Genomic DNA, 26,710 nt, shown 5'->3' on the forward strand with positions numbered 1-26,710 from the left:
ATGTTGTGCACAAATTTGTTTACATCCCTGTTAGTGAGCATTTCTCCTTTGCCAAGATAAACTATCCACCTTACAGGTGTGGCATATCAAGAAGCTGATTAAACAGCATGACCATTACACAGGTGCACCCTATACTGGGGACAATAAAAGGTCACTCTAAAATGTGCAGTTTTGCCACACAACACAATGCCACAGATGTCTCAAGTTCTGAGGGAGCGTGCAATTGACATGCTGACTGCAGGAATGTCCACCAGAGCTGTTGCCAGATAATTTAATGTTCATTTCTCTACCATAAGCCACCTCCAATGTCGTTTTAGAGAATTTGGCAGTACGTCCAACCGGCCTCACAAACGCAGACCACGTGTAACCACGCCTGCCCAGGACCTCCACATCCGGCTTCTTCACCTGCGGGATCGTCTGAGACCAGCCATCCGGGCAGCTGATGAAACTGAGGAGTATTTCTGTCTGTAATAAAGCCCTTTAATGGGGAAAAACACTTTCTGATTGGCCTGGCTCCCCAGTGGGTGGGCCTATGACCTCACAGAACTACCCATGGCTGTGCCCCTGCCCAGTCATGTGAAATCCATAGATTAGGGCCTAATGAATTTATTTAAATTGACTGATTTCCTTATATGAACTGTAACTCAGTAAAATCGTTGAAATTGTTGCATGTCATTTTATTTCTTACTTTAGTTTATTTAGTAAATATTTTCTTAACTCTTAACTGAACTGCATTGTTGATTTTGATTTGATGTTGTGTTTATATTTTTGTTCAGTATAATATCCCAAAGGCAATATAAACCATAGCTTTTAATGCTATTAACTCTAACCCAACAGCCACATTGTATCATGTAAGTGCTGTTCCAACTGCCCAAATTCAACATAGGTACATAGAAAAGCATAATTTAACTTCCAACATTTAAGTGTTAGAATTAACTGAAAATAAGATTATTCCACCAAATAATTGTATAGTTATTTCGCTTTGGAAAACACCACAAAGCTTAATTTGTCTTTCTATAATATTGCTTACCACATCTGACCAGCAGGTGTCCTCAAACACCCTGCGAAACTAACAGCAATATGTCCTTGAATATTGCATGTTACACCCACAAACTATTTGAATGTTTCAACAATCTTGTTGCCCTCCAGCTCATGGGCCTTCTGTATCAAGAGTCTTAAAGTAGGAGTGCTGATCTAGGATCAGGTTCCCCCCATGTCCATGTAATCTTATTGATTACTGAGCTGTGCGAGTTTAGGAACTCACAGCCCTAAGCTCGACTTAGCACTGTTTAAGCAATTAGTCTGATTTCCTTTGAGTTAGTAAAAAAGGGTGAAACGAAAAGGGTTACACCAAAAGGCAAAACAAACAACCTCAGAAGCCAATGATTGTTATCACTGTGACAGTGCACATGCTGTATGGTAGACATACTGAGTAGTTAGACTTTATACTAATTCACTAAAGAGCATTGTTTAAAAATGGAAATGCGGCTCAGTTACACAGTACATGGGAGAAGTCGCCCTGCTGTTAAATCCATTAATTACACATCCATACCTTTTACTCATGCTTGGTGTGGTACAGACAGACTGAACTAAACTGCTAGCCTCAGACTCCCAGGCTTCGCTCGAAGGTGAGGTGAGGCCCGTGACACAAGCTACTAAACTACTGACACTAACTAACTTATGTGAAAGAGTGGTTTGTCTGTGTGGTTTAGCTGATCATGGGAAGCACAGCAGTCTCTTGGCACCAGCAGCAATGGTCTGGTCTGCTCCACCACAGAGCCAGCAGGGGCTCTGGTTGGTTAAAACATTGGATGTGTGCCAAATGGCACCCTATTCCCTATATAGTGCACTACTTTTGACCTGAGCCATTTTCTGGTAGCTAAAATTCTAATAGTTCACCTAATGTCAGTTTATGTGACAAAACGAGCAAGTATAGTGTTTAGAGAATCATTGTACCATCTAAACCGCTGTGAAATATATTTTCCATAACCAAAAATATTGTATTTTCAGCTGGTGTACAAAACCGAAAGTAAATGACGCAAAATTGAAACTTAAAAACGGGAAACATAGAAATAGCACACATAGAACAGATCTACTGCTTCTTAGACTTGCTTTCAATGAGAATGACAGATCTATAACTGGCATTTCAATATGAATTTTGTCAAGTCGCCAAAAAAGTTACATATTGCAGCATTAAAGTAGGAGCTTTGTGTGAAACAAGTTTTCTTAGAGACCGGTAAGCAAAATACGCCTTCGTTCTGTAAAGCCCATAGCACATGAAGCAACACTGAGGGGGGGGGTCATCATGAGTGTTATAAGTTGGTGTCCCAAATGGCACCCTATTCCCCCATGTAGTGCACTACTTTTGACCAGAGACCTATGAGCCCTTGTCAAAGGTATTACACTATATAGGTATTTGGGTACCATTTGGGATGCAGCCCCAAGTGTGTCTGAACTAGAACTACGGCAAAGGAAGTATTTGTGGGCTGGTCTATGAGGTTGCCACATAATACAGGAGAAGAGGTTCCAATTCCAAATGTTTCAAACATATCCTTTCCAAGTCAACCACTCATCATTACACGCAGGTCTGGGGCAATGCTGAACGACGTTTGTACATTGTATGGGAAGGGAAGGCAACACTCACTGTGTGCCTTTAATACTGCTTGCCATTGTATAATAGGGCAAAAAGAAAGACCTTGCATAGTACAGGATTTAGTTTGTGCTCGCCGGCCAAGCTTCTTAGCTCAATCACCTTATCCTGCTGAGGTCTTAGAATTAACAATACAACTGAGCAATGAAGGCTATTATTCATGTCATTTTCACATAGCACCATGCCACAATACCATCATTACGATCATACTTGCAATTTTCTAAAGAGATGATATGCAGGGATAATAATACACATTCACTTCCATGATGAAAATAAACAAAAAAAGCACACAAGCACACTAGGTAGAGGGAAGAGGAGATTAGCTAAACCGAGGTATCCATCCCAGTGTCTTCCTGTATACATGTTGACCAACCGCTGCTTGTCTGAGTGACGTGTGTGTGTGTGTGTGTGTGTGTGTGTGTGTGTGTGTGTGTGTGTGTGTGTGTGTGTGTGTGTGAGTGAGTGAGTGAGTGGATACTATACAAGTGAGAACCAGAGTGAGAAAGGTACACATTGCAGACTGAGGCTAGCAGGGAGGGCTGGAGTTGGTTGGAAACATCACCCAGCCCTCAGATGCGGGCAGACACCTGTTCCAGAGAGCGAGTGGGAGGGCGAGGGGCCGGCGGGGTTATTGCTTTCAGGCTCTTCAGGCTGTTCCCCGGGCAGCTCTGGCTGCTGAGGCCCCTGTTGAGGATGGGGATGATGGGAGGTTCGTTGCGTGGTATATTTACGGGACAGGAGCGGGTACGGGCGTGCCCCTTGTGACCCCCGGCGTGGCAGATGAGGTCGCTGACTGTGTCCATGGGCGAGAGGTGTTTCAGCCAGCGCTCCAGACGCTCTTCCTTGTACTTGATGGAGTACCAGGTGAGGAAGATGAAGATGAAGCCAATGAACTTGAGGCTGGCGGCCAGGCCGAAGTAGACGAAGCGGAAGGAAGTGACGTCATACTCCCAGCAGGAGCCGTGGATGCCACAGTCCTGCTGCCACAGCATACAGGTTGTGTCGATCACTGCCCCAAAGTAGATGGGAGTAGGGATATAGGCTGGGGAGAGAGAAGAGGAACAGTTATAATAGTAGATGGGAGTAGGGATATAGGCTGGGGAGAGAGAAGAGGAACAGTTATAATAGTAGATGGGAGTAGGGATATAGGCTGGGGAGAGAGGAGAGGAACAGCAGCAGAAGTAAGATTGGTATAAGGATGTAGGCTGCGGGGAAGGAAGGACATCTTCTTTCAGAGCAGGAAGCCAAACACACATTCCCATTTCTAAAGCCTAATATCTTTAGCCTAATTACAGTACGTTTTCAACTTGATCTTGAGATATTTAATATCAGCAATTAGGGCTGTCAAACGATATAAAAAATGTAGCTAGTTAAATCGCATGTTTGTTTTTTTACATTTGAGAAATGGTTCAAATTTGACCCTATTTAATGATGTTTCATTCCATTGGGTTGTAGGTATAATATATTTTGATTATAGGGGAAGAAAACTCAGCCTGGTCTGATATAAAAGTTGATGTAAAATATCATACAGCTATTGTATCTAGCCTAGGCTACTTCTTATCCATGTCCACCATGAACTAGTCACAAGCTGCTACTGTAATAGAATTGGGATCATTTGCTTTAATCTGAGAAATACAACAAAAACCTTACGTAAATGGAAAGGAAGTTATTTTCTGATTAAAATCATTGTGTTGAATCTAGAGGCATTCAGCCATGGCATTGTAAACATTCTTGTTTGGTTAGCTAGCTAGCTAATGTTAGCATAACTGGCTAGCTACTTCTGTGGAAATTAAGTTTTTGCTGTTATCTTAAGAAACGCCTGGGAAAGTGTTTATGGTTAAACTTTCTGTACGTTTTCCTTCAACTTTGTTGGTCAAAGCTGAACGCAGAGTGGATGGTTTCAGCATCTCAAGAGAGACAGCTCCAGTGTTTCCCCTATATTCATTTAGCAGTGGTGGCCCACCATTCCAAAATTAACAGCGTGAAAAATTCAAAAAGTAAACTGTAATTAACGCGTTACCTTTGACAGCCCTATCAGCAATACATGTCTCGATGCAGAGAAAATGTTTTGATTCCTTTTCTGTTCCTCTTAGTAATGCTCTCTGATAGGAAATGGGAGCCTATCTTCTCAAATTACATTTTCCTTTCATTACTCCTCATGGAGGAGACAGAGTCAGATCACACTTAAAACTAAAAAAAAAAAAAGAACCTCTCAGAATGGCACTCTACAGTATTCATCAGTGTATTTCACTGGTTAGCCAAGCTGCATCCCTCACCAAGGGTCCTGAGGAGAACAAACTGCATCCCAAGTGCAAAGGGTCTCTCCTGCTCTTCTACTGACCTAGAGGAGAGGAGGAAGAAGGGATGAAACAGTGAAGAGAAGAAGAGCGCTCACAATACAACTACTACTTCACACAATAACTTCTTGTTTGTGTATTTTGTTTTGTTCCGGAATGGGTCCATACCTCAACCTTAACCTTACAATATGTGTGTCTATAAGTGTGTTTTCTTTTGGGTGGTCTATACCTGAGAGTGACGATGATGGCGGAGGGCTGTGCGCAGGCTGTGATGAGTGTGACGATGAAGAGGAAGATGAGGAAGGGTATGAGTGTGCTGCAGGTGCGGTCACACTTCCCCGACACAGCGTAGCCGTTCTCGTTCAGGTAGGTCTTGACGATGACAAGCTGCAGCTGGTTGCCCTGGCCGTTGGAGGAGGGGGTGATGACCTGTCTGCTCTGGACACACGCACAGTCCGAATAGTTCCGGATCTGACAAAGGAAGGGGCGGACACAAAGCATCACTCTCAGCTCATCTTATTGTACTATGGATGTGAACTTCTAAGGAGCAACTGTGCGTACCACTAGGAGTGTGTTATTCAAGTACTACCAATGTGGACTGTACACTGTAAATGGATGCTTAACGAATGTTTGTTCAATGAACAGTAAGCTATAACTAGGGCCTAACAATATAGTTTTTCCTGGTCAAGTCAAGATGGCCAAGAAGAACTCCTGGCCCTAGCTTTAATGCTCGCACACATTGCACCGAATGTGGATCTGGCGTACGTCTGCCGATCGTTCAGCGCACTGTGTTTGAGGGACTGAGGGACTCACTCCTGTGCTGTCGTTGCCCACACTGCTACAGCCTGCCAGGCAGGGGTTAAAGTAGGTGATGCCATCAGAGCCACAGACCGGAGCGTACTCATGGATCTTACAGCCACAGTTCACATTACACCCTCCAGTCAGATTACGATGCGTCATAGTCAGAGTAGGACTGAAAAGAGAGAGGGAGAGAGAGATCATTTAGAGAGAATAGGAATGGAGAGGGAGATTAAGGGGCAGAGTATAGGAAGAGGAACAGAGGAGGAGAGTGTAGGGAGAGGGAAGAGGGAGAGAAAGCAAGAGGTGAAGTGAGAGGGAGAAAGAAGGGGAGAGGGGGAGGGGAAGGAAGAGGCAGATCACAGCTTTATCCTAAAACTGAATAAACATAATATTAAGTCAGACTATCTTACCGTGCTGCTATTCAATGGGCACATTTACACTGATATTAGTTGCACCGAAACACATTGCCCAGAACAAGGGCAATTACAACAATTATTGAAGATATATCAGGGAGGGATGAACAAATCATAATTGGATCAGGGACAAATGGGACCTGGTCAAAAGTAGTGCACTAAATGGGAATAGGGTGCCATTTGGGACAGAACCAGTGGTTGGACCTAAGAGAGGAGACAAGGCCCCAGGACTGCAGAACAGAGAGTTAATTCATTCTAGATCGAGCCCCACCGATAAATCGGTTGACTGATATTAAAATCGCCCGATATAAGCCTTTCACTGAAATATTTGTATCAGTCTTTATTCCACAGATAAAGCGCCCTATATTATACACATACACTGCTCAAAAAAATAAAGGGAACACTAAAAGAACACATCCTAGATCTGAATTAATGAAATAATCTTATTAAATACTTTTTTCTTTACATAGTTGAATGTGCTGACAACAAAATCACACAAAAATGATCAATGGAAATCAAATTGATCAACCCATGGAGGTCTGGATTTGGAGTCACACTCAAAATTAAAGTGGAAAACCACACTACAGGCTGATCCTACTTTGATGTAATGTCCTTAAAACAAGTCAAAATTAGGCTCAGTAGTGTGTGTGGCCTCCACGTGCCTGTATGACCTCCCTACAACGCCTGGGCATGCTCCTGATGAGGTGGCGGATGGTCTCCTGAGGGATCTCCTCCCAGACCTGGACTAAAGCATCTGCCAACTCCTGGACAGTCTGTGGTGCAACGTGGCGTTGGTGGATGGAGCGAGACATGATGTCCCAGATGTGCTCAATTGGATTCAGGTCTGGGGAACGGGCGGGCCAGTCCATAGCATCAATGCCTTCCTCTTGCAGGAACTGCTGACACACTCCAACCACATGAGGTCTAGCATTGTCTTGCATTAGGAGGAACCCAGGGCCAACCGCACCAGCATATGGTCTCACAACGGGTCTGAGGATCTCATCTTGGTACCTAATGGCAGTCAGGCTACCTCTGGCGAGCACATGGAGGGCTGTGCGGCCCCCCAAAGAAATGCCACCCCACACCATGACTGACCCACCGCCAAACCGGTCATGCTGGAGGATGTTGCAGGCAGCAGAACGTTCTCCACGGCGTCTCCAGACTCTGTCGCGTCTGTCACATGTGCTCAGTGTGAACCTGCTTTCATCTGTGAAGAGCACAGGGCGCCAGTGGCGAATTTGCCAATCTTGGTGTTCTCTGGCAAATGCCAAACGTCCTGCACGGTGTTGGGCTGTAAGCACAACCCCCACCTGTGGACGTCGGGCCCTCATACCACCCTCATGGAGTCTGTTTCTGACCGTTTGAGCAGACACATGCACATTTGTGGCCTGCTGGAGGTCATTTTGCAGGGCTCTGGCAGTGCTCCTCCTGCTCCTCCTTGCACAAAGGCGGAGGTAGCGGTCCTGCTGCTGGGTTGTTGCCCTCCTACGGCCTCCTCCACGTCTCCTGATGTACTGGCCTGTCTCCTGGTAGCGCCTCCATGCTCTGGACACTACGCTGACAGACACAGCAAACCTTCTTGCCACAGCTCACATTGATGTGCCATCCTGGATGAGCTGCACTACCTGAGCCACTTGTGTGGGTTGTAGACTCCGTCTCATGCTACCACTAGAGTGAAAGCACCGCCAGCATTCAAAAGTGATCAAAACATCAGCCAGGAAGCATAGGAACTGAGAAGTGGTCTGTGGTCACCACCTGCAGAACCACTTCTTTATTGGGGGTGTCTTGCTAATTGCCTATAATTTCCACCTGTTGTCTATTCCATTTGCACAACAGCATGTGACATTTATTGTCAATCAGTGTTGCTTCCTAAGTGGACAGTTTGATTTCACAGAAGTGTGATTGACTTGGAGTTACATTGTATTGTTTAAGTGTTCCCTTTATCTTTTTGAGCAGTGTATAATAAACTCATTTGCGGTCATTTCTAGAAATGTTAAATGTTTGCCTGAAGAGGGCGCTCTACCAGCTGCTCATTGAACATAATTTAGCTCTAGGTCACAACGTGAGAGACTTGGCATGGTGGTTTGACGGTGAGCAGCTTGCCACAGCCAGCGTATTTGATTAAGTAAATAAAATGTGTGGGCAAACCACAAATACAATGTTCTTAAATACATTTTAATTTTAATATTTGATCTAAGAAATTATCATCATTTAGAGTTTATGTTAATACTTTTGATTACAATGTGTGTCAATTTGTCTGATTTTTATTCCACCTCTAAAAAAACAATATAAAATCGGCAGATATATCGGTAATCAGTTACTTTTGCCTCCCTAAAATCGGTATCGGACCCATAAATCCCATATCGGTCAGGCTCTAATTCTAGATGATAACAGTGTCGTGCATCAGAGTTGTTCAATCTGGTGACAGCCACAGGGGCCTTCTGTCTTTCATCATGACCTTCACCTCCCCTTCTCATCATTACTGGGAAACACACAAACGCACGCCCACTGCTTAGTGTACAAACTAAACAATTCCTCACATTGCTTAATTCTTTGATATTGGTTTTTGGAGGCTGGAATGTTCGCAGAGAAATAATCAACTGAATTTTGAGGGGATGAGAAAAACAGGGCAAGATCGACAGGGGATTACATGAGTCCGAGAGGAGTATTGAGTGAAGCAAAGAAAGGAAGGAGGATATGAAGGAAGGAAGGGAGGGCGGTCTCCATCTTACCCAGTGGTGTATGGTATGTTGATGCCTCCCAGGTTGATGCTCTCACAGCCCACTATGAACAGAGTAGAGAAGCAGAGCAGAGACACCCCACTACAGATCATGGCCAGCTTGGCTGACTCTCTGGCTCCCAGCTTCAGCTTCTTAATGATGTAGCCCCCCAGGACTATACCCACCCCAGCACTGGGCACGATGATCACACCTGGGCCAGCAGGAGAAAGACAGTCAATGGTGTTGTCTCTAGAACGCATAGATTAGATCACGGCAATCTGTTTCGCATTTACACGTTTGTAATTCTACAACAGAATTTACTCGGGCCTTCTGTTCACTTCCAAACACACCGTCCAAAGTACACAAGAAGTAGAGTAGATTCTCCTTTCTAGGGGAGTGGTGATGGAGCTTTACCGCAGCTTGCTGTACAACTAATGCTCAGTGATGGAGTGGAGGCCCAGCCAGCATCCATGAATAATACAAACACTGCTCCTCAAATAAAGGGGGCATCTGGGACATGGTCAAGTAGTGAGTAGTGAGAGTGTGAATCTCACCGTGGCCCCACTGATGTGGAGTAGTCTTAAAGATACAGACCACTTCAGGCTGTGTCCCAGACTGAGATGCTTTTGAGGAATGTGAAGGCTCTAACTGACTTCTAACTGATCTCTGTGGTGAAGCTGGAGGTCATTTAGATCCAACAGACCTGTGTTCCAAGCTATGCGCTTCAGAGTGCAACTCTAGTATAGGTGAACAGTTAAATTGGATACAGTTACAGAAGGATGTTAGAGGTGTGTCTTTACCTGTGTAGATATACAGTGGAGAAAAAGTGTATTAGTCAGCCACCAATTGTGCAAGTTCTCCCACTTAAAAAGATGAGAGAGGCCTGTAATTTTCATCATAGGTACACGTCAACTATGACAGACAAAATGAGAAGAAAAAAAATCCAGAAAATCACATTGTAGGATTTTTAATGAATTTATTTGCAAATTATGGTGGAAAATAAGTATTTGGTCAATAACAAAAGTTTTTCAATACTTTGTTATATACCCTTTGTTGGCAATGACACAGGTCAAACGTTTTCTGTAAGTCTTCACAAGGTTTTCACACACTGTTGCTGGTATTTTGGCCCATTCCTCCATGCAGATCTCCTCTAGAGCAGTGATGTTTTGGGGCTGTCGCTGGGCAACACGGACTTTCAACTCCCTCCAAAGATTTTCTATGGGGTTGAGATCTGGAGACTGGCTAGGCCACTCCAGGACCTTGAAATGCTTCTTACGAAGCCACTCCTTCGTTGCCCCGGCGGTGTGTTTGGGATCATTGTCATGCTGAAAGACCCAGCCACGTTTCATCTTCAATGCCCTTGCTGATGGAAGGAGGTTTTCACTCAAAATCTCACGATACATGGCCCCATTCATTCTTTCCTTTACACGGATCAGTCGTCCTGGTCCCTTTGCAGAAAAACAGCCCCAAAGCATGATATTTCCACCCCCATGCTTCACAGTAGGTATGGTGTTCTTTGGATGCAACTCAGCATTCTTTGTCCCCCAAACACGACGAGTTGAGTTTTTACCAAAAAGTTCTATTTTGGTTTCATCTGACCATATGACATTCTCCCAATCCTCTTCTGGATCATCCAAATGCACTCTAGCAAACTTCAGACAGGCCTGGACATGTACTGGCTTAAGCAGGGGGACACGTCTGGCACTGCAGGATTTGAGTCCCTGGCAGCGTAGTGTGTTACTGATGGTAGGCTTTGTTACTTTGGTCCCAGCTCTCTGCAGGTCATTCACTAGGTCCCCCCGTGTGGTTCTGGGATTTTTGCTCACCGTTCTTGTGATCATTTTGACCCCACGGGGTGAGATCTTGCATGGAGCCCCAGATCGAGGGAGATTATCAGTGGTCTTGTATGTCTTCCATTTCCTAATAATTGCTCCCACAGTTGATTTCTTCAAACCAAGCTGCTTACCTATTGCAGATTCAGTCTTCCCAGCCTGGTGCAGGTCTACAATTTTGTTTCTGGTGTCCTTTGACAGCTCTTTGGTCTTGGCCATAGTGGAGTTTGGAGTGTGACTGTTTGAGGTTGTGGACAGGTGTCTTTTATACTGATAACAAGTTCAAACAGGTGCCATTAATACAGGTAACGAGTGGAGGACAGAGGAGCCTCTTAAAGAAGAAGTTACAGGTCTGTGAGAGCCAGAAATCTTGCTTGTTTGTAGGTGACCAAATACTTATTTTCCACCATAATTTGCAAATAAATTCATTAAAAATCCTACAATGTGATTTTCTGGAATTTCTTTTCTCAATTTGTCTGTCATAGTTGACGTGTACCTATGATGAAAATTACAGGCCTCTCATCTTTTTAAGTGGGAGAACTTGCACAATTGGTGGCTGACTAAATACTTTTTTCCCCCACTGTATGTATCTTTACCTGTGTAGATCCTAGGTGTGTCTTTACCTGTGTAGATACTAGGTGTGTCTTTACCTGTGTAGATATATGTATCTTTACCTGTGTAGATACTAGGTGTGTCTTTACCTGTGTAGATACTAGGTGTGTCTTTACCTGTGTAGATACTAGGTGTGTCTTTACCTGTGTAGATATATGTATCTTTACCTGTGTAGATACTAGGTGTGTCTTTACCTGTGTAGATACTAGGTGTGTCTTTACCTGTGTAGATATATGTATCTTTACCTGTGTAGATACTAGATGTGTCTTTACCTGTGTAGATACTAGCGCTGGACGCGGGGATGCCGAACTGCGACTCTATGAACTTGGGTATGAAGGTGATGAAGGCGGTGACAATGGCGCTCTCTGCAGTGTAGGACAGGCTCACAAACAGGAAGGTGACATTACTCAGGATCCTCACTGCAGCCTTAGGCAGCTCTACACAGGGACACAGAGGGAGAGAAAGACAGGGAGAGAGAGATGGAGAGAGAGGGAAGGAGAGAGGGATGAGAGAGAGGGATGGAGAGAGGGATGAGAGAGGGGGAGAAATATAAAGAGAAAACACAGCACGTTAACAAAATGAGCATCACAGACAGACAGACTCAGCAAAGGCTGAAGGTCCAATTATATTATGGAGTTATCCAAGGGCACATCTGCTCACCAGGAAGATAAAGGATTATGGATAACCTTAATAGGAACTACATTTCACCTGCCCAGATTAGTATGAAACCCCCATACAGTAGTACCTTAATAAAGTGGACTTTATTAGAACATAAAACTAAGGCAATGGGCTGTGATTACATTGTGTAATTCAGTTGTTTTAGTGTGACAGCAGTTCAGCTCTAGCTGTATATAGCTGTCTGTGGCAGCAACAAACCATGTCGAGCGCTGATATACTATCATCAGTATCAGTGATAGTATATGAGAGGCAAGAGTCAGTAAGATAACCCTGCTTCTAATAGCCTCAGTGAGCGTCCCAAATTGCACCCCATTAGCTATATATAGTGCACTGCTTTTGACAAGGACCCATAGGGCTCTTGTCAAAAGCCGTGCACTACATAGAGCAGGGCTGTTCAATTCTGGTCCTGGAGGGCTGAAACACAAGTAGTGTTTGTTTCTACCTGGTAGTTAATTGGTGTCCCAGGTCTGAATTAGTCTCTTATTAGAAGGAGAGGATGAAAACTAGAAGTGTTTCAGCCCTCCAGGACCAGGATGGAACAGCCCTGACGTAGAGAATAGGATGCTTTCTGTATAGCATACCTTTGATGTCTTTCCCAAAGCCCATGGATGATGTAACCGTCTGGCTCTTGCTGTTGGTCTTCTCCTTGGTGATCTCATCATCACTGGACACGTTGTCCAGGCTGATCTTTTTCCTCTTCTTCTTCTTCTTGTTTCTGGGAGGCAGCTTCTTGGGGAAGGTGAACATGGGGAAGATGACCAGCAGCATAGCGATAGAACAGAGCAGGAAGCCGCTCCACCTGAGAGCAGGAAGGGTTTAGCTTAGTTACAAAATTAGGGGAGGGTTTAGCATAGTTACAAATCGAATATACAGTGGGGAGAACAAGTATTTGATACACTGCCGATTTTGCAGGTTTTCCTACTTACAAAGCATGTAGAGGTCTGTAATTTTTATCATAGGTACACTTCAACTGTGAGAGACGGAATCTAAAATTAAATTGGATATCAAATACTTGTTCTCCCCACTGTATGTTGAGTGTAATGTACAGTGTTTATTTTGTATACAACACTGTGTGTCTAAGACAATTATCCCATATCTAGCCTATCATCTGCATTGAGTTCAATAGCACATTCACACAACACACAAGCCCCACATTAAACACACCATGGAACATTGATGTTCCCACAAACTATTGGCCTAAAGTCCCACAACATTTGACAAGCTAACATGTACATACCATGTACATTTCTAACATCTCCAATCAATCCAACCATATTTAACATATTAGGCCTTGGCAACCAAACATGTAAATTGCTAACATTTCTATTCAATCTCATCATATAACATATTCAGTGAAATGTAAGGAACATTACCAGTTGCCAATAAAGCGAGGGTCGCTCTGATCTATGTTGACCACAGTCTTGGGGTCGACGTAGAAGCCGATGAGAACTCCTCCCAGCAGATACCCAGCAGCCGGACCCAGGGCTCCCATCACATACATGACGGCTGCAGAGAGAGAGACAGATGTGAGGCGTCAGGACAAATACACAAATTAATGGGTTAGAAGAATATGGATGCCTAGAGAATGGATCATTGGATGCAAACAGAATGGAGAATCAAGAGCATGGATGCATCCCAAATGGCACCATATCCTCGATATACAGTGGGGATACACTGCCGATTTTGCAGGTTTTCCTACTTACAAAGCATGTAGAGGTCTGTAATTTTTATCATAGGTACACTTCAACTGTGAGAGACGGAATCTAAAACAAAAATCCAGAAAATCACATTGTATGAATTGTAAGTAATTAATTTGCATTTTATTGCATGACATAAGTATTTGATCACCTACCAACCAGTAAGAATTACAGCTCTCACAGACCTGTTAGTTTTTCTTTAAGAAGCCCTCCTGTTCTCCACTCATTACCTGTATTAACTGCACCTGTTTGAACTCGTTACCTGTATAAAAGACACCTGTCCACACACTCAATCAAACAGACTCCAACATCTCCACAATGGCCAAGACCAGAGAGCTGTGTAAGGACATCAGGGATAAAATTGTAGACCTGCACAAGGCTGGGATGGGCTACAGGTCAATAGGCAAGCAGCTTGGTGAGAAGGCAACAACTGTTGGCGCAATTATTAGAAAATGGAAGAAGTTCAAGATGACGGTCAATCACCCTCGGTCTGGGGCTCCATGCAAGATCTCACCTTGTGGGGCATCAATGATCATGAGGAAGGTGAGGGATCAGCCCAGAACTACACGGCAGGACCTGGTCAATAACCTGAAGAGAGCTGGGACCACAGTCTCAAAGAAAACCATTAGTAACACACTACGCCGTCATGGATTAAAATCCTGCAGCGCACGCAAGGTCCCCCTGCTCAAGCCAGGGCATGTCCAGGCCCATCTGAAGTTTGCCAATGACCATCTGGATGATCCAGAGGAGGAATGGGAGAAGGTCGTGTGGTCTGATGAGACAAAAATTGAGCTTTTTGGTCTAAACTCCACTCGCCGTGTTTGGAGGAAGAAGAAGGATGAGTACAACCCCAAGAACACCATCCCAACTGTGAAGCATGGAAGTGGAAACATCATTCTTTGGGGATGCTTTTCTGCAAAGGGGACAGGACGACTGCACCGTATTGAGGGGAGGATGGATGGGGCCATGTATCGCGAGATCTTGGCCAACAACCTCCTTCCCTCAGTAAGAGTATTGAAGATGGGTCGTGGCTGGGTCTTCCAGCATGACAACGACCCGAAACACACAGCCAGGGCAACTAAGGAGTGCCTCCGTAAGAAGCATCTCAAGGTCCTGGAGTGGCCTAGCCAGTCTCCAGACCTGAACCCAATAGAACATCTTTGGAGGGAGCTGAAAGACCGTATTGCCCAGCGACAGCCCCGAAACCTGAAGGATCTAGAGAAGGTCTGTATGGAGGAGTGGGCCAAAATCCCTGCTGCAGTGTGTGCAAACCTGGTCAAGAACTACAGGAAACGTATGATCTCTGTAATTGCAAACAAAGGTTTCTGTACCAAATATTAAGTTCTGCTTTTCTGATGTATCAAATACTTATGTCATGCAATAAAATGCAAATGAATTACTTAAAAAATCATACAAATGTGATTTTCTGGATTTTTGTTTTAGATTCCATCTCTCACAGTTGAAGTGTCCCTATGATAAAAATTACAGACCTCTACATGCTTTGTAAGTAGGAAAACCTGCAAAATCGGCAGTGTATCAAATACTTGTTCTCCCCACTGTAGTTCACTCCTCTTGACCAGAGCCCTAATGATCAAAGGTAGTGAACTATAAGGAATAGGGTGCAATTTGGGGCGTAAGCCTATGTTTTACCCCTGACTAAGTGATGTGAGGCATCTAAGGGTGATCTCAGTCATCTTTAAAGTGAACTCTGTGGGGGGGAGCTAAATAACTCAGTTATCTTTGTATTCACACTGCCCTTGCTTTTGAATGAGGACTCAACTATTTTTTCTGTGGACCGAGTCATCTTTGTATTCACATTGCTTTTTTTTTATAGAAAGGAACCAAAATCGTTTTCCAACATGCAGGTTTTTACAAAGTGCCATTCAATCAGAATGTGTTATCGGACAGTTAGATATACCTGCCTACATTTTGGAAGCTAATAGATTGCATTTAGTTAAAATATGAGACATAATCATTGTAATCAGAAGATATTAACATGTACATTTGATTGGTAACAGAATAAATAGCAATAGAATAACTGCAGAATTAATAATGCTGTAATTGAAAATTGTACACCCAAGGTAGACTACTGCCCCTTTAAGAGCGAGAATAGATGCTGTACCCTATGTTGTGATTCTCACTAAATATATTGTCTTCTCACACTATTCAAACCCAACAATCTCTTAGCCTATAGATCACATATTTCAAACAAATAATCTGAACTAAAAACTCCACCCATTTTGGAATTTCTGTGCATCCTTAACAATTGCTAATCAATATTAATTTCCGCAAACCTGCACATCATCATCATCATCTTCTCTCGTGGCACCACTGTGGGGTTTTGACAGGGGAAACGGTGTTGCAGTAGTCTAGTGTGTGCTGCGGGAATAATGACAAGCGAACCTGGGGAGCTTTGTGTTCACATTGCCCTAAAAAAGAGAAACGGACCACAGAACCAAACTCAGACCACCTCTCGAGATGGTCTCCGTTCGGTTCGTTTTGGGGGTCTGAGTTTCTTTGGAGTGTTTACACTGCTTTTAATTTCCTTATACCGGTCAAATCAATTTTGCACGGAAGATCTTTCCCATCTTACCGATGTCAACTAGATTGAAGCATTCATCGATTTATGACATTGTTCTGGTAAGCAAGAGTTTATTTAGTCTTCTAGGGCATTAATGACAGAAGAGAAGCTGCATGTATCTAATTATAGACAAGGTGACTAACAAATAGCCTACCAAAATGTCGGAAATTATAAGCAGAAAAATATCTAAATTAGGCTTAAAAGAAATCATGCACCCCTGTAAAAAAATACAAACATTTAAAAATACAGTGGGGAAAAAAGTATTTAGTCAGCCACCAATTGTGCAAGTTCTCCCACTTAAAAAGATGAGAGGCCTGTAATTTTCATCATAGGTACACGTCAACTATGACAGACAAATTGAGAAAAGAAATTCCAGAAAATCACATTGTAGGATTTTTAATGAATTTATTTGCAAATTATGGTGGAAAATAAGTATTTGGTCACCTACAAACAAGCAAGATTTCTGGCTCTCACAGACCTGTAACTTCTTCTTTAAGAGGCTCCTCTGTCCTCCACTCGTTACCTGTATTAATGGCACCTGTTTGAACTTGTTATCAGTATAAAAGACACCTGTCCACAACCTCAAACAGTCACACTCCAAACTCCACTATGGCCAAGACCAAAGAGCTGTCAAAGGACACCAGAAACAAAATTGTAGACCTGCACCAGGCTGGGAAGACTGAATCTGCAATAGGTAAGCAGCTTGGTTTGAAGAAATCAACTGTGGGAGCAATTATTAGGAAATGGAAGACATACAAGACCACTGATAATCTCCCTCGATCTGGGGCTCCACGCAAAATCTCACCCCGTGGGGTCAAAATGATCACAAGAACGGTGAGCAAAAATCCCAGAACCACACGGGGGGACCTAGTGAATGACCTGCAGAGAGCTGGGACCAAAGTAACAAAGCCTACCATCAGTAACACACTACGCCGCCAGGGACTTAAATCCTGCAGTGCAAGACGTGTCCCCCTGCTTAAGCCAGTACATGTCCAGGCCCGTCTGAAGTTTGCTAGAGTGCATTTGGATGATCCAGAAGAGGATTGGGAGAATGTCATATGGTCAGATGAAACCAAAATAGAACTTTTTGGTAAAAACTCAACTCGTCGTGTTTGGAGGACAAAGAATGCTGAGTTGCATCCAAAGAACACATTTAAAAAAAAAAATTTAGTCATTTAGCAGACGCTCTTATCCAGAGCGACTTACAGTTAGTGAATACATCTTTTTTTTAATATACTGGCCCCCCCGTGGGAATCGAACCCACAACCCTGGCGTTGCAAACGCCATGCTCTATCAACTGAGCTACATCCCTGCCGGCCATTCCCTCCCCTACCCTGGACGACGCTGGGCCAATTGTGCGCCGCCCATGAGTCTCCCGGTCGCGGCCGGCGGCGACAGAGCCTGGATTCGAACCAGGATCTCTAGTGGCACAGTTAGCACTGCGATGCAGTGCCTTAGACCACTGCGCCACTCAGGAGTACACCATACCTACTGTGAAGCATGGGGGTGGAAACATCATGCTTTGGGGCTGTTTTTCTGCAAAGGGACCAGGACGACTGATCCGTGTAAAGGAAAGAATGAATGGGGCCATGTATCGTGAGATTTTGAGTGAAAACCTCCTTCCATCAGCAAGGGCATTGAAGATGAAACGTGGCTGGGTCTTTCAGCATGACAATGATCCCAAACACACCGTCTGGGCAACGAAGGAGTGGCTTCGTAATAAGCATTTCAAGGTCCTGGAGTGGCCTAGCCAGTCTCCAGATCTCAACCCCATAGAAAATCTTTGGAGGGAGTTGAAAGTCTGTGTTGCCCAGCGACAGCCCCAAAACATCACTGCTCTAGAGGAGATCTGCATGGAGGAATGGGCCAAAATACCAGCAACAGTGTGTGAAAACCTTGTGAAGACTTACAGAAAACGTTTGACCTGTGTCATTGCCAACAAAGGGTATATAACAAAGTATTGAGAAACTTTTGTTATTGACCAAATACTTATTTTCCACCATAATTTGCAAATAAATTCATTAAAAATCCTACAATGTGATTTTCTGGAGAAAAAAAATCTAATTTTGTCTGTCATAGTTGACGTGTACCTATGATGAAAATTACAGGCCTCTCATCTTTTTAAGTGGGAGAACTTGCACAATTGGTGGCTGACTAAATACTTTTTTCCCCCCACTGTAAATATATAAAATAAATAACATGTCTTGATTGCGTATGTCTTCACACCCCAGACTTAGCCGAATACTTGATAGAAGCACCTTTGTCAATAATTTTGAATAAGATTCTACTCACTTTGGAAAACTCTTAAGGCAACATTTATCCATTGTTTTTGTCAAAATTGCTCAAGATTGGTTGCCAATCATTGATGGACAGCAATATTCCCAGGGTTAGGTTTTCAGAATACTTTTTACCTGGGCTTTGCTCCTTTCATATTTATTTTGACCCCTGACAAAATCCCCAGTCCCTGCTGGTGACAAGCATACCCATAACATGATGCTGCCACCACAATACTTGAAAATACACAGGGTTTAATTTTGTGTTGTATTGGATGTAACCCAAGCATGTAGGTTTTTAATTTAGGCCAATTTAGTTAATTTCTTTGCCATGTCTTGCAGTATTACTAAACAGCCTTGTTGCAGTGGATTTGAAGTGGATGTTATTTTTATTTTTTTACACAGGCTTAATTCTTTTCACTTTGTCATACAGGCGAGTAGATTGGAGTGCAGGGATTTTTCTGACATTGAAATCCTTGGGCAGGTTGCCTAAGCAGTTTTTCGGGATGCCTAAGTCCAAACAAAAAAAAAAAGATTTAAAAAAGCCTAAATCCAAACAGTTTTTGAGAAACACTTTCAGTGTAAACTTAAAACAACTAAAACCAGATATAAAGTATGTAGGAAAGATAATGTACCTATATATTTTAAAAACATATAATCTTTGAGAACTAACAATCACCAAAATAAAAGCTAGACAGTCAGGGACAATTGAAATTCCAAAGAACAGTGAATTTAGCAGTATTGATTTTGTTATTATGTCTGAGCAAGAAACAACACAGAGTATTAGCCATGGCAAAATGCACAGAATTGCAGGAAATTTGCTTTAAACCAGAACAGTTCTCTCAGCTCCATGCCAGAATATGTAGAATTGCAGGGAATCACCTTTAAAAATGCAACATTTTCTCTCAGCTGCATAGCAAACTGTGTAGAATTGCAGGATATTAGCTTTAAAAATGCAAACATTTCTCTACACAGCCAAGATGGGGGCCTCTAAAATGTTCTGTAATTTCCACTCCCATCACTTAAGCCCCTTTTTGATAATTTTTCTTTCACTTTGGAAATGTGGAGTAAATTATGTACATCAGTAGAAAAACACTCTAATTTCAAACATTTTTAGATTTGATTTTAAAGCAGCAAAATGTGAAGACTGTGCAAGAGGTGTGCAGACTTTCAATAGGCACGGTTGTTCTTCCAGTGCATTAGCCATCTTAGTCACGTCCGGTTTCAGTAAGCTGCTGTGTTGAGGTCACAGCAAAAACAAAAAGCCACAAAGACTTCCTACTGTTTCCAACCAAAACAATGTGCTAGGTTGTAGCTAATAGCTCCTATATCAATAACAATTTAAATCAAAATCAGCTATTGTATCTTTCCACAAATTCACCAAACATGATCTTTAATAAGGTCAACATTATGACCTGTGAGAGGGACATGCTGCTGAGTACTCAGCATGCAGATCGGATGGCTGGCACATACAGAAGGGAGCATGAACAGAACGCTAGGCTATCTTTGCTGCAGCTACACTGACCACCCATTTCCATTGACCTGCTAGACTAGGGACAATGGAGATCACACATCACTGGCTGATTTACAGCACCCACCGGGCGGTCTGCAGCTGTGCATGTTTGTAGATAAAGTTCAATAGAGCACAGGGCGACGGCAAGCGACCCAGTTCACCAACTGCTCTTCTATCTGTCACCCAGACCAAGGGAGATTCAGAGACATGTACGGGTTTTGAACTGGTTGTACTGCACTGAGAGTGTGGCTCATTTATTTTCAAATGGGGAACAAACTGGTGAACCAGCTAGTCATTCAGTCAAACAGTCCATTATTACCATTAATGCATTGCCTAATTACATATCGTAGCTGTCGGATGAAAACCTCTTCTCTCCAAAACAGAAAACACTGCCATATTTTCCTATTAACTAACATACAATTATGACAATTCAGAAGCTATTTTGAATAAATGTTCTTGGTCCTAGAGTCATGAACTGTTCAGATTACATTGGAAGTTACTGCTTTCAATACATGTAAAAAAAATTAAAAAAAGACTTCCAAGGTTGTCATCAGACAGCGAAGATTTGTTCTTAGGGAGCTGTTATGTCTCTACAGCCCTGAGTAAATGAGCTCAGACGGGTGAAATTAGGTGTGTTACTGTTAGTGTCCTGTACTCAAAGGAGATTGATGCAGGAGTAATGGGCCTGGCCCATACGTTACAGGAAAGTGACTTGAGCGTCAACTTGGCAGCTGGATCAATTTGGACCATGTGACCTTGCGGGAGGGAGGGAGACACAGGTGGCAGGGACAGGCACAATGAAATGTGGGATGACTGCATCGTCATGGCAACCTGCTGACACAGCACTGTCTACTTACAACCGACCTGCTATCTTTCCCACAGACAAGGCCAGCCGATCGCACCAACTGATACAGAAATGCCTGTATGACCACACGTATGGTTTTACATCAGAGCCTGCCGGGAGGACTAATCTTGAACAAACCTCATAAATGTACATAGTATAGGCCTACAGTGCCTTCAGAAAGTATTGACACCCCTTGATTTAACTGTCATTTTTTGTCAACGATCTACACAAAATACTCTGTTCCTGAGGTTATAGTTTTGACTTAAAATCGGCTTGAAAATCTATGGCAAGATTTGAAAATGGCTGTCTAGCAATGATCAACAACCAACTTGACAGAGCTTGAGCTAATATATCTTGATTACATAAATAGTCAGACCCCTGAGTCAGTACATGTTAAAATCACCGTTGGCAGTGATTATAGCAGTGAGCCTTTCTGGGTAAGTCTCTAAGAGCTTTGCACACCTGGATTATTCTTTTTTTTTTTTATTGTTCAAGCTCTGTCAATATGGTTGTTACTAGACAGCCATTTTCAAGTCTTGCCATAGATTTTCAAGCCGATTTAAGTCAAAACTATAACTAGGCCACTCAGGAACATTCAATGTCATCTTGGTAAGCAACTCCAGTGTATATTTGGCCTTGTGTTTTAGGTTATTGTCATGCTGAAAGGTGACTGTGTCTCCCAGTGTCTGTTGGAAAGCAGACTGAACCAGGTTTTTCTCTAGGATTTTGCCTGTGCTTAGCTCTATTCGTTTCTTTTTATCCTAAAAAAACTCCCTAGTCCTTGCCGATGACAAGCATACCCATAACATGATGCAGCCACCACCATGCTTGAAAACATGAAGAGTGGTACTCAGTGCTGTGTTGGATTTGCCCCAAACATAACGCTTTGTATTCAGGACAAAGTTCATTTCTTTGCCACATTCTTTGCAGTTTTACTTTAGTGCCTTTTTGCAAACAGGATGCATGTTTTGGGATATTTCTATTCTTTACAGGCTTCCTTCCTTTCACTGTAATTTAGGTTAGTATTGTGGAGTAACTACAAGTTGTTGATCCATCCTCAGGTTCTCCTATCACAGCCATTAAAAACTGTTTTAAAGTCACCATTGATTGGCCTCATGGTGAAATCCCTGAGCGGTTTCCTTCCTCTCCGGCAACTGAGTTAGGAAGGACGCCTGTATCTTTGTAGCGACTGGGTGTGTAATTAATAACTTCAGCATGCTCAACGGGATATTCAATGTCTGCTTTACAAATGTTTACCCTACCAATAGGTACCCTTCTTTGCGAGACATTGGAAAACATCCCTGGTCTTTGTGGTTGAATCTGTGTTTGAAATTCACTGCTCGACTGAGGGACCTTACAGATAATTGTATGTGTGGGATACAGAGATGACAGAGTAATTCAGAAATCATGTTAAAAACACTATTAGTCCATGCAACTTATTATGTAACTTGTTAAGCACATCTTTACTCCTGAACTTATTTAGGCTTGACATAAAGGGGTTGAATACTTATTGGCTCACAACATTTCAGCTTTTCACTCCACTTTGAAATTATGGGGTATAGTCTGTAGGCCAGTGACACAAAATCTAAATTGTATCCATTTTAAATTCAGGCTGTAACACAACAAAATATGGAAGAAGTCAAGGGGTGTGAATACTTCCTGAAGGCACTGTAGCCTCTACCCTCCCCCTTATTTCCATAGAAACCAGAGCATATGCTCCAGGGTTTACCAGGCTAACCGAGGCGTGAAAGCACTAGGTCTGATTGTGTTACACCTGCTCCTCCCTCCACACTCAGCCAGGTGGCAGTGGTTTGCTCATGTGTGAAGTCATCCGATCCAGCACACTGTACACATGCAATAATGCTATAAGGCAGGGTTCCCCAAATGTGGTCCACGGGTGATTTTATTTGGCCCCCCAAGATTAATTGTTGGACATAAAAGACTGTAAAAACACCATCAAATCAGCTCCAAGTGATTTTAATTTTGGAAATCTGTTCCAAAGTATTCCCACGCATGAAAAAGAGAGATACAATTGTATACAATTACATATACTGTAAGCAAGGTTTGAAATGATTAGGTTTTAGTCAAATATATATATATATATATATATATATATATACACACACACATACAGATCTGGAAAAAATTAAGAGACCACTGCACATTTTTCTTAAATCAGCATCTCTACATGTAGGACAGCCATTCCATTCCAGTGTCTGTTGAATTCCAACACAGGCACACCTCATTCTACTGAATTAGGTACTGATTAGGTGATCACCTGAACCAAATCTTATTTAACGAGGAAAGGTATAAAAACCACTGCTGTGGTCATCACTATCCTCTTGCAATAGGACCAGCTGAATGGCAAGAACAGTGCTAATAGTAACTCAAAAGTAATAATCAAAAAAATAACTATTGACCATGCCAAAAGAGTTGAAAAGGAAAGTTTTGAGTGAGGAAAAGGGTTCAATTCTGGCTTTACTGGCAGAGGGATACAGAGAGCGTCAGGTTGCTTCCATCCTTAAAATTTCAAAGACGGCGGTTCATAAGAACAAGGTCAAGCAGCAGACATTGGGGACAACAAAGCTACAGACTGGCAGAGGGCGAAAACGACTCTCTACTGACCGGGATGACCGCAAACTCATTCGAATGTCACTCAACAACCGTAGGATGACATCAAGTGACCTACAAAAATAATGGCAAACGGCAGCTGGGGTGAAGTCCACGGCGAGGACGGTTCGGAACAGGCTCCAAGGGGCAGGGCTGAAGTTGTGAAAAGCTAGAAAAAAGCCCTTCATCAATGAGAAGCAAATAAGATCTAGGCTGAGGTTTGCAAAATACCATAAGGATTGGACCGTAGAGGACTGGAGTAAGGTCATCTTCTCTGATGAGTCCAATTTTCAGCTTTGCCCAACACCTGGTCGTCTAATGGTTAGATGGAGACCTGGAGAGGCCTACAAGCCACAGTGTCTCGCACCCACTGTGAAATTTGGTGGAGGATCGGTAATGATCTGGGGGTGCTTCAGCAAGGCTGGAATAGGGCAGATTTGTCTTTGTGAAGGACACATTAATCAAGCCACATACAAGGTTGTCCTGGAAGAAAACTTGCTTCCTTTTGCTCTGACATTGTTCCCCAACTCTGAGGATTGGTTTTCCCAGCAGGACAATACGCCATGCCAAACAGCCAGGTCAATCAAGGTGTGGATGGAGGACCACCAAATCAAGACCCTGTCATGGCCAGCCCAATCTCCAGACCTGAACCCCATTGAAAACTTCTGGAATGTGATCATCCAAGCTCTGTCGTAGCCGGCCGCGACCGGGAGACCCATGGGGTGGCGCACAATTAGCCAGCGTTGTCCAGGGTAGGGGAGGGAATGGCTGGCAGGGATGTAGCTCAGTTGGTAGAGCATGGCGTTTGCAACGCCAGGGTTGTGGGGCCAGTATGAAAAAAAATAATGTATGCACTCACTAACTGTAAGTCGTTCTGGATAAGAGCGTCTGCTAAATGACTAAAAATGTAAAAGAGGAAGATGGATGGTCACAAGCCATCAAACAAAGCCGAGCTGCTTGAATATTTGCGTCAGGAGTGGCATAAAGTCACCCAACATCAATGTGAAAGACTGGTGGAGAGCATGCCAAGACGCATGAAAGCTGTGATTGAAAATCTGGGTTATTCCACCAAATATTGATTTCTGAACTCTTCCTAAGTTAAAACATTAGTATTTTGTTGTTTAAAAATGAACATGAACTTATTTCCTTTTCATTATTCGAGGTCTGACAACACTGCATCTTTGTTATTTTGACCATTGTCATTTTCTGCAAATAAATGCTCTAAATGACAATATTTTTATTTGGAATTTGGGAGAAATGTTGTCAGTAGTTTATAGAATAAAACAAAAATGTTAATTTTACCCAAACACATACCTATAAATAGTAAAACCAGAGAAACTGATAATTTTGCAGTGGTCTCTTAATTTTTTCCAGAGCTGTATATATACAGCTGCGGAAAAAAATTAAGAGACCACTGCAAAATTATCAGTTAAATAAGATTTGGTTCATGTGATCACCTAATCAGTACCTAATTCAGTAGAATGAGGTGTGTGTGTTGGAATTCAACAGACACTGGAATGGAATGGCTGTCATACATGTAGAGTTGCTGATTTAAGAAACATTTGCAGTGGTCTCTTAATTTTTTCCACAGCTATGTATGTATGTATGTATGTATGTATGTATGTATGTATGTATGTATGTATGTATGTATGTATGTATATTTACAATTATGTTCCGGCCCCCTGACCATCCGCTCAAGAAAGAAATTGGCTCGCGGTTGTATATAGTTGATGATCCCTGCTATAGGCCTACTGTTAACCATGCATGCTTCATACATCTTCAAGTATCTTGCACAAATGTCAGCCTAGGCCTACAAAGTGCAATTGAAAATCAAAATAGCTTTATGTGAAGTGCCTAGTGAATGTCTACACATCCCTTGCATTTTGCTGCCTTACAATTCAAATCTAATTTATACAAAATTGAAATCGAAAATGTCTTGGTTGCGTCTTCACACCCCAGAGTTAATACTTGGTGGAAGCGCCTTTGGCAGCAATTACAGCTATAAATCCTTTTGAATAAGATTCTACCAACTCTGCACAACTCTTACGGTAACATACTGTATATCCATTATTTTTGTCAAAATTGCTCAAGCTCAGTAAATTTGGATGCCAATCATTGATGGACAGCCATAATCAATCAAACCTCATCTCTGATTTTCAAGCAGATTGAAGTCAGGACTGAGACTGTACCACTCAACACATCTTGGAAAACCATTCTGGTGTGTCTTTGGCTAGATAACCAATGTTCTTTAACAGATTAAGAGAGCGCATTTTCAAGTATTGTGGTGGCAGCATTATGTTATGGGTATACTTGTCACCGGCAGGGACTAAACAATATATATGAAAGGAGCAAAGCCCAGGTAAAAAGTTAGAAGAATACCTGCCTCAGTCATCTGAATACCGAACCATGGAATAGAGATGTATTTTCAGTGGGACAATTACACAATATTTAATGCAAAAGTCACACCAGAATGGTTTTCCAAGAGGTGTTGAGTGTTCCTGAGTGGTCAGTCTCAGTCCTATGTTGAATTTGCTTGAAAATCAGACACGGTTTGAATATTGGTGTCCATCAATGATTCCCAATTGCTTGAGCAATTTTGACTAATACAATGAAAAAAGAAAAAAGGGATTATGTGTATAAAACATTAGGAACACCTGCTCTTTCCATGACAGACTGACAAGGTCAATCCAGGTGAAAGCTATGATCCCTTATTGATGTGACCTGTTAAATCCACTTCAATCAGTGTAGATAAAGGGGAGGAGACAGGTTAAATAAAGATTTTTAAGCCTTGAGACAATTGAGACATGGACATTCAGAGGGTGAATGGGCAAGACAAAAGATTTAAGTGCCTTTGAACAGGGTATGGTAGTAGGTGCCAGGCGCACCGGTTTGAGTGTGTCAAGAACTGCAACGCTGCTGGGTTGTTCACATTCAACAGTTTCCCGTGTGTATCAAGAATGGTCCACCACCCAAAGGACATCTAGTCATCAGAAGTGGCGCCGGAGAAGATGGGTGCCGTTTTACAGCCCTCTAACCAATTGTACTATTATGTGTGTTTTTTCGCGTTATTTGTAATTTATTCTGTACATAATGTTTCTGCCACCGTCTCTTATGACCAAAAAGAGCTTCTGGATATCAGGACAGCGATTACTCACCTCGTATTGGACGAAGCTTTTTCTTCAACGAGCC

At 42.7% G+C, this 26,710-nt stretch overlaps 1 protein-coding gene across 1 annotated transcript in view; it reads right to left on the minus strand.

The window, feature by feature from the left end:
* Positions 1 to 2,299: 2,299 nt before the first annotated feature.
* The window catches only part of LOC311147102 (solute carrier organic anion transporter family member 5A1-like), a 34,717-nt gene continuing 10,306 nt past the window's right edge, over positions 2,300 to 26,710 (minus strand). The window contains exons 3-10 of the mRNA XM_084183726.1: positions 13,377 to 13,509; positions 12,585 to 12,802; positions 11,598 to 11,762; positions 8,894 to 9,092; positions 5,761 to 5,920; positions 5,177 to 5,418; positions 4,927 to 4,991; positions 2,300 to 3,692 (exon numbers count right to left, since the gene is read on the minus strand). Coding sequence (XP_084039852.1) covers positions 3,220 to 3,692; positions 4,927 to 4,991; positions 5,177 to 5,418; positions 5,761 to 5,920; positions 8,894 to 9,092; positions 11,598 to 11,762; positions 12,585 to 12,802; positions 13,377 to 13,509 — 1,655 coding nt within the window. The 3' untranslated portion in view covers positions 2,300 to 3,219. The remainder of the gene's footprint in view (positions 3,693 to 4,926; positions 4,992 to 5,176; positions 5,419 to 5,760; positions 5,921 to 8,893; positions 9,093 to 11,597; positions 11,763 to 12,584; positions 12,803 to 13,376; positions 13,510 to 26,710) is intronic.

This window comes from Coregonus lavaretus, assembly GCF_964263955.1.
Source record: "Coregonus lavaretus genome assembly, chromosome: 19".
Classification (NCBI taxonomy): Eukaryota; Metazoa; Chordata; class Actinopteri; order Salmoniformes; family Salmonidae; genus Coregonus; species Coregonus lavaretus.